We start from the raw sequence: 11,895 nt of genomic DNA on the forward strand, positions 1-11,895 counted from the left end.
TACATAAAAATATATGTAAATAGTTATCATTCATAATTTATTTTATTCCTGTTATTTAGTTAATATGTTGAAGTGTGTTTGAAGAAGTATAATTTTATTTCTTAAAAAAATTAATATAATATTTTTGTTAAACAAGTGAGAATATTTTTGTAAAGAAAGAATTAATTAATTAAGAGAGGCAGTAGAAATTGAGGTGAAAAAAAAGAGTTGAATAGAAGCAACTACATTTTTTTTGTTACAAATTGTAGATTAAAATTTTTAATTAAAAACTAACTTTGACTAAAATGGAAATGAGAAAATATTTAATTAATATAGAGTATTTATATATGATTAATATCTGAAGTATAAGCGAAAATATAGAAGGAATATTCTGAAGACAGTCTTATAGATAACAGAAAATTCGAAGAAGAAAAGTGTTTTACCATTGGCAACATGGGGATTCTATCCTGGTGGAAAGGAAACAAACAGTCTCAACCTGCTAACAACAACAATGACAAACCCGCCCAAGCTTCAAGCCCAAGCCCTAACCCTAACCCTAACCCTAAGGCGGTCGAGATCCCCGGCATGAACGGCGCTGTGGAGGTTCCTCGGAAGGTGAATGTGACGGTCTTCGAGTTCGGTTCTGTGGCTGCTACCGCCGATAACGTAACGCTCGCTGGATTCTGTCCCGTCTCCGACGAACTCGACCCCTGCCGTTGGGAGATCTTGCCGGCGAGTGGCTCTGATGCTCCGCAGTTTCGCGTGGTCTTCTGAGCGACTTCATCTACTTCTTTGTAAGCCGAGTGTGTGTTAGAGAGTCTTTGTTTTGGAGAAATTTAGGAAAAAAGGGTTTTTGTTAAAATTGAGAAGGTATAAGAAAAGAGGAACATAGAGAGAAGTAAGATGTAATGTTGGTTGGAATTGGAATTTTACTTTGCTTTTATTTTTCCAATTGATTTGAAATATATTATTAAAACTGATGCAATTATTGAAATCTATGTTGTAAAAGGAGATATGAGTTAATATTAGATAATTAGCAACTTCATTCAGCATATGAGTAGTAGAACATCTTATAAAACTTTGGTTTGTTTATTATTACTAAGAACATCATATAAACTACAGGGCCAGGGTAAAGGAGATGATTATGATTATGGTGGGTTCATGGGAAAGGTTTGGTATGAGTATAATCTTTCTTCTTGGGTTTGAAGAATTTGCTGGAATAACAATATTGTGGGAAAGTGAAATTAGAAAAAACAACTTCCTAATTTTCGCTTAAAAAAATGCTTGTTTCTGGGTTTCGCCTCATAATAAGGTTTAGTAAATTGATGCATAACAGTGAAAAAAACAGTGCTAACTTTAATAGACTTGGCATAATGCAAGAATGATAAGGAAGTAGTGATGTATATTTAGAGAGGCTTATCATAGGAGTTTTTTTTTGTACATTATCTAGTGGGAACTCTTAGATACTTCTAGTTGGTCTGATTTTTTTAATACAAGAATGATAGAAATGGTCATTAGCAACACATAGGATACAAGGGAACAGAAGCTATGTAAAGATTGAGTACTCCAATTTAGTTAATGGCTGCTCTTCAGCACTAGGACTTGATTAAAATCAGCAATTGGTGTCATCATAAAATCATTACCACATTTACAATCTTTAGATTAGCAAAATACCTTCCATAATCTGACAGCAAGCGTTTCGATTCGAAGTTCATTTTTATTAGTCAGTTTCTCAATACACTCGGCAACTCCCAAAGAACAGCACTTGAATAGAAAAAGACTAAGGTGTGCTATAAGAATATGCAGCAATCGCATAGAGGAAAACGAATGGCAAAACCAAGCCTCACACATTTTGAACCAACATTTTCTTTACACAAGAATTGCAATATAAACAATCATGATTTATCTTTACACAAATGAGGCAGTTGCATTTTGAAGGGTTAGATCTCAGATGGCAGAGTAATAATTGTCTTCATCATTCATGCGAATGTAACACATTATGGCAAGTACAAATATGAAGAAGGATGAAAACTCCATTGCCATTGCGCCCCAACCAATTACACCAGCATGCTTTAAGATAGCCGGTATGGCAATACTTCCAACCGATGAAGCACCAGTCAAGAACTTGGTTGCATTCACCCAGCTGATCATAATTCGTTAGGGAGTGGGTAAGAAAACAATATTTGGATCCATAATAGATGGTAAAGTATAGCGTACTGCAGAAAGGATAGTTTGAAGGGAAAAAAATAAAAAGACCAACCTATTGTCAGATTCAGAAAATAGAGCATTGCCATCAGATCCCACAAAAAACAGTAATGGCATAGGGAGAAGCACGTACATGATAACTGCAAGAGAAAGATGCGAAAAATGATTCTCAACACGAATCTTCCAACATTTACAACAAAGAAAAAATGTCCAACAATTACATTAGGAGATCGTTAGGAGGAAATAGGAATCATAATAAGTTAATGGCCCTGGAAGATGTTAGTGCAACTGAAATAACTTATTGGAAGAAATTCTTACGTGCTCTTTTTTTTGGATAAAAACCATTCATTACCCTCAACTCAGTTGGAACAATGACAAACAAAGCAAGAAGAGTACGAATGTGAATCCATTTTATGATTGTGAAGCACGCACAAAGTTCTGAAACATGCTTCGCATACAAAATTACATTACAAGTTTATTATGTCTATTAAGACCCCCATTTGGCTAAGTTTTTTCAATTTGTTTTTTAGCTTAGAATTCTTTTTAAAAAAAATTACTTTTGAAAGTATTTGGATAAAATATAAAAAGTTTTTTTTAGTTCGAAAGATATTTCAGCTAAGGTTTTCCTTTGAGAAACTACTTTTATAAATTAGGATAGTTTTTATAATTGACTCTCAAAAAATAATGATATTTATATTATAGCTATCCAAACACAAAAATAAGCAAAAGTAAAAGTTTTCCAAAAGTAGACATAAATCTACTTAAACTCGTTATAACTACTTATCCCCATTCAAAAAGTATTTTAGTATACCTTTAAAGTATAGACACATATGGATGTTCCAATTAGAGTTTATGCTTTTGATTTCAGACCTATTTTCCATGAGCTAAATATGTGCACATATGCATATCCAACAAGCTTCAAAGTGGTTAATTACTTACGAGATAGCATTGGCCACCAGTTATTGTACAAAGCACATGCCTGCCAAAGAACCATATGATAATTGAGAAACGGGATGACTTTGCAGTAAATGAAAAATATACATCTTCAAAAATACTGGACCGGATCAATAAACTAATCTACAAGAAACAGCGTTACTAACCAATATTTGTAACACAATCCCTCCGGAGACCAAAATAGCCAAAAAAGCAAGTTGGCCAGTGTGCAAGCAGGCCCTAACATAGCCTGGTAAGTCAGCCATCAGTAAAATTGCCTCACTTCATCCGGATGGAAAGCTAAAAAATGTTCATAAGATTAGTATGCCAAACACAAAAGCATATACTTAGAGAGCCAGAAAGAAGCAACAGTCCATTGACGCAAGAAGCGAAGATATTTTTAGAGAAGACATGGCCTTAAATGATCTTAGAAACATGTAGGAAAGTGAAAACAACAAAATTCAACTCATACACTCGTAGAATGGTAACTTTCATATATTGACCCACCTAAACATGGATAAACATGTTAAAAACCTTTTTCACATAGTATGTAGTGTGCATCGGCCAAATAGATTATTCAAATCACACAATATTTCTAATAATTCTAGTTTCCCTACAAGCATTCCATAATCCGGAAACAGTATGGAAAGGCCCTGGTTAAAAGGCATATACTGTTAGTATCAAGCTCTCCTCGAGACAGAGCAAATCTCCAAGGCAATCAAATTGCTATTCCATTCCACATAACCCAGTTTGTTTTTACAGAAAACAATTTATACTCTATAGCCAATTACAAGCTAACCGAAATTAGTTACATGACCTCATTCATTCTCAACGTTCCAGCATCATCACGTAGTCCCTCATCCAGCAAGGCTTCACACGTTCCCTCTTGGTACACGCTTGGTTCTCCCATGCTTTGCTACTAATTATTCCTTCTACGTTTGGAGTGTTGTTCTCCTCTTCACAAACCAAGGGCACCTCAACATCTTGGGCCGAGTCTATCTCCCAGCTCCTCATCTGGTCCTGCATCATCTTGGGTTCTAAAGTTATTGGGCCAACCTCTTGGGTCTCACTAACACTACTCCCCTCCCCGAAACCAACCTTGTCCTCAAGGTTGGACAGCATGTATATCTGAACAAAAGTGTCAAAATCCTCCCAAATGGCATCCTCAAGCAAGCTTATAGGCCACTGAACCAGTACCTGCCGAATAGGCATGTTGTTCCTCATGCGAATCCGAGTAGCTATGATGGCCAAGGGAACCATAACAGGTTTGTTTGCAATGCTTAACTCTGGCAACGGATAACAAGTCCTTGGCTTCATGCCATGGTATGGTTTCAGTAAAGAGACATGGAATGTAAGATGGATGTGACTCCCCTGTGGAAGCTTCAGTGTATAAGCAACTGGACCAGCGCGAGCCATGACTTCAAAGGGGCCAAAATAACGACACAACTTGGAATTGAGGCGGTGAGCCACTATCGTTTGCCTGTAAGGCTGGAGCTTGACAAGAACCAACTCTCTGATCTTGAATTCGATATCTCTGCGCTTCTTATTGGCTTGCTGTCGCATCCGGTGTTGTGCCTGCTGTAAGTTATGCTTCAAGTGTTGCAGAATCTCATCGCGCGTGAGTAAATCAACTTCCACTGCCTGAATCGAAGTGGTACCCCGAGTATTGCCTGAATCGAAGTGGTACCTCGAGTATATGCTGGTATGGAAGGAGGAGTGCGTCCATAAACTGCCTGGAAAGGGGTCATGCCAATAGTTGAGTGGTGGCTGGTGTTATAGTGGTATTCAGCCCATGACAAGAGCTTACTCCATTGCTTTGGACACTCTGCTGTAAAGGCGCGCAAATATTGCTCTAAATAGCGATTGGTTACCTCGGTTTGACCATCCGTTTGAGGGTGGTAAGAAGTGCTCATCTTCAATGTTGTACCCATCAATTCAAACAATTTCTTCCAAAAAGCACTAGTGAATATTGGGTCCCTGTCCGATATGATAGTTCGAGGCATGCCATGAAGGCGAATCACCATGTTAGAGAAAAGGTCAGCTACTTTAGTAGCTGAATAATGACTCGGAAGTGCTCCAAAGTGGGCATACTTTGTGAACCTATCCACTACCACCAAGATATTAGTCACTCCATGTGAATTAGGCAAGCCAACAATAAATCCATAGCCAAGTCTTCCCAAACTCGCTCCGGAATTTGCAATGGCTGAAGCAATCCGTACGGGGCCGCTGGAGAATATTTGATCGTTTGGCAAACCAAACATGCTAGCACGAATTGGCGCACATCCTTGCGCATACCCTGCCAAAAAAAATTTGTTCTCAGTCGGATAAATGTACGGTCAGCCCCTGCGTGTCCTCCTAAAGGAGAAGCATGAAACTCTTGAAGTAAATTGTTGCTTTAAGTTGGAGTGTTGACTGACAAACAATTTCTGGTGATAATAAAGTAGCCCGTCTCTGACAGTGTATTGTGTATCATCCAATTTCCCTTGCTGTAATTGCTCATGTAGAAGCCTAAGATCGGGGCAAGTAATGTTCTCTTGGTGTAATTCCTCTAAAATATCAAAACGCCCAGCACTAATGGCTAAGTGAAGGGATGAGAGCGATCCTTCATGCTGCCTGGAAAGAGCATCAGCCACCAAATTGTATTTTCCAGCTTTGTACTCGATAGAAAAGTGGAATCCCAGCAATTTCCTTATGAAGTGTTGATGTTCCGGAGTTTGAATAATCTGTGTAAGTAGCTCGCGAAGGCTCTTATGATCCATACGGATGACGAAATGCCTTGCATTACTGGTGTGACGGAATCGATGTTCTTGAATTTTGTGTGGCTTGCCTAATTCATCTAGCAACTCATCAATAGTGGGAATAGGAAATCGATCCTTGACTGTAATCCCATTAAGAGCCCGATAGTCCACACAAAATCGCCACGTTCCATCCTTTCTTTTAACAAGCAAAACTGGAGAAGAGTAAGGGCTTGTGCTTGGTCAGATAAATCCCATTGCCATCATTTCTTTCACCAACTTCTCAATGACGTCCTTCTGAAAGTACAGGTACCGATAAGGCCTCACGTTTACAGGAGGTGAACCTGGTTGCAAGAAGATTCGATGGTCCACATTTCGGTAAGGGGGCAGCTCCTTGGGCTCATTAAAAACATCTGCATATTGAGTAAGAATTCCCCTGCCATGAGCTGGAAAATTAGCTTCTAAATCAGGTAATGCAGCCACTGTATTGCTTCGTGCATCCATGACAGCTGACAAACGGTACACAGATTTCACTTTACCCTCTTGTAACAGAGTATTAAATTGAGTGTAAGTGAGCTGATGTGCCGAAACATCAGTAGACCCCTTCAACTTCACCACACTACCTTGCCACGAAAACTCCATAGTAAGCTCCTTATGGTCATGAACACACGGGCCTAAAGTTTGTAACCATTGCATCCCGAGTACCACCTCTAGACCAGAAATCGGAAGCACATAAAGATCGACAACAAACTTGTGTCCTTGTAAAACCAGTTCAACACCTTTGCAAATTTTTGAACACAAGAGGAAATTTCCATTACCCATATAGACTTTAAACCTCTTGGTCTCCTCCAAAGAAAGTTGCAGTTATAAACCAAAGATTCCTGGATAAAGTTGTTGCTCCCCGTGTCCACTAGCACCTCCAGAGACTCTTTTCCATGTTTGGCCATAATACGAAAAATTCAAGGATTCATCGAATTTGAAAGGGAGTTGAGACTCACTTCCTCCTCTGTGGTTTCGAACTCCGGTACTCCATTTTCGGTCCCTCACTCAACATCTTCATCCCCTTCTACACACATAATCAGCATCTTGTTCTTGCATTTATGACCATAATTGAATTTTTCATCACAGGTGTAACAAAGGCCTCTATCTCTACGGTCTTTCATTTCAGTAGGAGTCAGTTTCTTTACAGGAAGAGGGGTGATACCTGACTGAGTTACAGTAGACTGGCTGGAAGTGACATTAGAATTGGGGCCTTGTTTATAAGCAGTAAAGGATGATGGTGTAATAACCTGAGTCGGACTCGCTGTCCGCGGCGACCAACTTGAGCGGGTCACTTCCTGTTTCTGTCGAGCCACTAAATCATCATTCCTGTCTTCAAACAACTGTGCCTTGGCCATAGCATCAGCCAAATCCATCGGTTTAGCCAGCAACAATTCCCTTCGAATTTCCAACTTGAGTCCCCAAATAAAAAAATTCAAGAACATCGATTCCGCCACACCGGTAATGTGAGGCATGAGAGATTCGAATTCCGCACGATACTGAGATACGCGACCCATCTGAGTGAGCTTCGAAATTCTTCCCAGTGGATCATCATAGATCGATGTCCCAAAACGTTGTTGCAACGCCGTAAGAAAAGAGTCCCAATCAGTAATTGAGCCTCCTTTTTCCATCTATTGAAACCAAGTAGATGGAGCTCCATCCAAGTGAAAGGCGACGACAGCAAGTCACATAGCTGGATCAACTCTATGTAGATCAAAAAATTTGTTAATCTTGTAAATCCAATCATCAACGTTCAGACCATCAAAACATGGAACCTTAACTCGCAAAGTCTTGAGAATCGAATTCAAGTCACGGGAATCGGTCCCCGCATCAGATCTCTGTCCCTTCTCTCGAACCTGCTCACGAATAGCACTGGCCTCACCACCTGTGCTCGGAGACGATGGCGGCGATACCTGGGCCAAACGTTCATCCAACAAGGACTTGAGATGCTCCAGTTGGGACTCCGCACGCTGCTCCCATTTGAGGTCCAATGCCTGCAAAAGTGCTGCAATCTCTTCGTTCTTCATGATGAAGGAGGAAGAAATCAATGAAAGCACCAATGTTAGTATCAAGCTCTCTTCGAGACAGAACAAATCTCCAAGGCAATCAAATTGCTATTCCATTCCACATAACCCAGTTTGTTTTTACAGAAAACAATTTATACTCTATAGCCAATTACAAGCTAACCGAAATTAGTTACATGACCTCATTCATTCTCAACGTTCCAACATCATCACGTAGTCCCTCATCCAGGGAGGCTTGACACGTTCCCTCTTGGTACACGCTTGGTTCTCCCATGCTTTGCTGCTGATTATTCCTTCTGCGTTTGGAGTGTTGTTCTCCTCTTCACAAACCAAGGGCACCTCAACATCTTGGGCCGAGTCTATCTCCCAGCTCCTCATCTGGTCCTGCATCATCTTGGGTTCTAAAGTTATTGGGCCAACCTCTTGGGTCTCACTAACATATACTCCCAAATCGAGCAATCTTAGTAAACGTATCATTTTTTATTCTTCACTACTAGACAGACACTAGGAAAGAGCTCGCTAAAAATTAAAACTTCAATTGCTGACCTGTGACTACATGTATGAATGACATAAATCCTATTGATGAATGTTGAAACAACACAGTTCTAATTTTGCAATCCCTTTCATCCAAGCATATGACGAAAGATAATCCCCAAAGCTCAACCCTCTTTTTGGAACTTATTTTAGGAATTAAAAAAAATGAATTCTAAAAAAAATTACTCTCTAATTTGTATTAAAACAAACAAAATGACAATTTTTTTTTGTTTTTTAAATATAGAGTTCAATTTATTGTTAATGGGAACTACTTCCCAAAAAAAGGACTTCTGGTGCACCCATTAGTGTATTCAATTTATAATCTCAATTTTTTTATACAAAGTCGAACATTTTTAGTTACAGCAAACATCCGGTTCAGTCTTTTTCACACGCTAATAAAAAAAAACACGTACACGTGCATCAGTATGTTTGATTACTATCCAAGTACTAAAAACACAAGGAGTGCACACTAATCCCCTTTTCACGAGGACTACCAAAGAATTCACCATTGTTATTTGATAAAATTTATAACTTTTATAAATTTATTCAAATTTTTTTTTAAATCTATCATAAAATTTAGAAAATTATTTTTTCCATAATTTTTTCCCAAACCTCAAGTGTACCCCAAAAAAGAGCACACCGATACACCCCTCTTTAGTTTTTGGCTTGGGAAGTATTTTCGACGCAATTTTTTTAGTCGTATATGTTGTACCTATTTCGACGAAAAGTATTTTTGACGCATTTACAAATTTTCAATAAATTTCGAATAATTTACAGTGTTGTAGTTCAAATAGTTTGTTGCACGCATGATTATATTTTTATGCTTGTGAAATTAACTTATTTGAACATTGTTTTCGACACTATAAATTAATCTGAATTTTCTAAAAATTTAACTGATGTTTTAAATAACTACAATATACATGACCATATTAAAATTGAGCCAAAAATACTTTCCGAATCCAAAACTTGAGAGAGTGTACCGTGTGCTCCTTTTTGGGTGCACTAGAGAACTACCCAAATCTAAATTCCAAACAAAACCTAAACTAAAAATGAAAAACATCTTCTGGGTTTGAGCCATTTATTCACTCTAAAACAATGCTCCCTTCTAAACGACGTGCGTTATTCTTGTACAAAATTATACTAAAGCCAACTGCAAAACTAAACATAGTGTGAAGATTATCAAACCATCAAGGTCCAGAAAGATCAAAACTCAAAATTACTACTTCAAACAACATCACGCTAGAAAATGTAAAAAATGATATACCCAGATGGAAAAATCATCGAAAATCTTAATGAATACAGAATCAGATATAGGGTAAGAGCAACATTACCATTTACAAAATCGAATGATGTCCATTTCCAGCAAAATTAACAACTATTAATGCGAATAGCAGAACACCCGATAAAATAAAAATTACATTTTGAGTTATAAATTCAGGACGAAGCTGTATCAGTGCGTTCTGAACATATATAGACTACGCAAATAGTTATGCACCAATAAGGTGATAAGATGGTCAAACTATATAGATAATCGAACAAAATACCTCATAGGAAATTATAGCCGCCCGAAGATCAAACGAAGGCCGGAGAAAACCCCTGTCGGTGAGAGAAAAAGAAACAAAATCAAACAAAAAAATCAGAAAAGGAGCAAGAGATAGGCGACGAGGAGATACCTGAGGAACGAAGAGGGAGCGAGGATGAGACTCCGACAGAGAGATATGTCGAGAGAAAAGGGGAAAAAGACAGATTGGTGATTGAGTGCGAGGGTCGGGAGCCAAACTAAATCGTTTTGACTGGCAGGTTTTTTTTTTTTTTTTCACCGTTAATAATATCTATTAATTATTATATTTATTTACGAGGAACCTAGATTGTTTTATTGTTCTTAAATGTCTATGTATTTTTTTTTGCTTAAAAAATGACTAGCTTTATATATTTGGTGCAGCCTACATTCTTACGGATAGATCTTAGTTAAATTTGACTTTAAATTGTATAATAACCATGTGACAAGTTCTAATGGACTATAAATAATTAAATATATAAAATATATAAATTAAAGTAAAAACAAAATCTAAATATTAAAAATTAAATTAAATCATTAAACATTAAAGCTTTTTTAGTTGGAATGCAATGAATTTAAATCTGATGGAAGAATCTAAAATGATTTCATTTTCTTCATAAAGAAAAACAACTCAGATATCTATTATACTTCTTTTCAATTGCTTTAATACTAACTCTCAAGATCAGTGAGATTTGATGGACTATCAAACTTGCCCATAGCTAATGTGTATATCAATAATTAATTGCTGCAACCCAAGTGGTTCAAGAGGACTTGAATCATCTTCAAACAAATCTCAAAACTCTTGTTCATCACAGTTGCTAATTACTACAAGAACACGCACAAAACCCTCAACCAAAACCAGAAAAATCCCATCTCGTCGAACCTCTTGGCTATGAAAAATCCATCCACGACGGACCCCAAGCCCAGGAAACCCCATCCCGTCGACCCCGAACCCAAAAAACTTGCTCCCATCATCGTGTTTTTCGCAACCCCTCTACGACGACAACATCAAGTTGAAGTTACAAATCAGACGACGACTTCCCGCACAAACCCTAGAACCGATGATGATATGCTTTTGTATTTGATGCGAAGAAGAATTTTTTTTTTCTAGGTTTGGGGTCCGACTGGGTTTGAGGTCCAACAGGGTTTTGAGTCTAGGTATTCGGGCAGCAAAAGAAGAAGGAGAGGAAATCGATGGGAAGAAGAATTTTTTTTCTAGGTTTGATGGGGATTTTGGTCTGGGTATTCGGGAAGAAGAAGAAGAGGAGGAAGTCGATGGGAAGAAGAAATTTTTTTCTTTCTGGGTTTGAGGTCCGAAGGGGGTTTGGGTATGGGTATTCGGGAAGAAGAAGAAGAAGAAATGGAGGAAGTCGATGGGAAGAAGAAGAAGAAGAACGATATGGAGGAAGAAGAGGAGAAAAAAATAAAAAAATTCTTTTAATTTATATATTTTGTTTTATTATAATTATTTTTTATTAATTTTTTAATGAATTTAATTTTATATTGTTTTAAACTAATTAGATTTTTTAAAATATTTATTAATTTTCAACTAATTAGAAATTGACATATAACAATTAATGTCAAACTTAAGTGAGATCTAACGGTAAGGACCTTTGACTGCACCAAATGTATAACAGTAGGCATTTTTGCTGTGAAAAAAATTACATAGGCATTTAAGTGTAACAAAACAAACTACACAGACATTAATGCCGCAAATTTCTCTTATATATATATGGAAGACTTCTCAATGGTTATTACACATAGATGGGCACTAACAATTATGATGATGTGGCAACATAGTGACTTGGTATAGCAAGTCGCCAATAGATAAATTTTTTTTTTTTATATTAATTTCAAATTTAGTTAAAAAAAATATTGTCATAATTAA

General features: G+C 37.5%; 2 protein-coding genes across 2 annotated transcripts; one reads left to right on the forward strand and one right to left on the reverse strand.

Moving 5' to 3' along the window:
- Nucleotides 1-351: 351 nt before the first annotated feature.
- LOC133823341 (uncharacterized) lies at nt 352-1,028 on the forward strand. Its single transcript, XM_062256014.1, has one exon. The coding sequence runs from the start codon at nt 433-435 to the stop codon at nt 751-753; it is 321 nt and encodes a 106-aa protein (XP_062111998.1). The 5' UTR covers nt 352-432; the 3' UTR covers nt 754-1,028.
- A 765-nt stretch (nt 1,029-1,793) lies between these two features.
- On the reverse strand, nt 1,794-10,278 carry LOC133823340 (vacuolar protein sorting-associated protein 55 homolog). The gene is made up of 6 exons (XM_062256013.1): nt 10,123-10,278; nt 9,994-10,045; nt 3,285-3,417; nt 3,124-3,163; nt 2,240-2,324; nt 1,794-2,122 (listed from the first exon to the last, which is right to left on the reverse strand). Exons 3-6 carry the CDS (start codon nt 3,381-3,383, stop codon nt 1,927-1,929), a joined length of 420 nt encoding a protein of 139 aa, XP_062111997.1. The 5' UTR covers nt 3,384-3,417; nt 9,994-10,045; nt 10,123-10,278; the 3' UTR covers nt 1,794-1,926.
- Between the last annotated feature and the right edge of the window lie 1,617 nt (nt 10,279-11,895).

This window comes from Humulus lupulus, chromosome 3, assembly GCF_963169125.1.
Source record: "Humulus lupulus chromosome 3, drHumLupu1.1, whole genome shotgun sequence".
Classification (NCBI taxonomy): Eukaryota; Viridiplantae; Streptophyta; class Magnoliopsida; order Rosales; family Cannabaceae; genus Humulus; species Humulus lupulus.

What these genes read in the sequence shown, in the direction of transcription:
- LOC133823341 (XM_062256014.1), top strand. Translation starts at nt 433, where the DNA reads ATGGGGATTCTATCCTGGTGGAAAGGAAACAAACAGTCTCAACCTGCT.
- LOC133823340 (XM_062256013.1), bottom strand. Translation starts at nt 3,383, where the DNA reads ATGGCTGACTTACCAGGCTATGTTAGGGCCTGCTTGCACACTGGCCAA. An exon ending in CTGGTGGCCAATGCTATCTC is followed by an intron (nt 2,325 to 3,123) that starts GTAAGTAATTAA and finishes TTTCTCTTGCAG; the next exon opens with TTATCATGTACGTGCTTCTC. An exon ending in TTTTCTGAATCTGACAATAG is followed by an intron (nt 2,123 to 2,239) that starts GTTGGTCTTTTT and finishes AATTATGATCAG; the next exon opens with CTGGGTGAATGCAACCAAGT.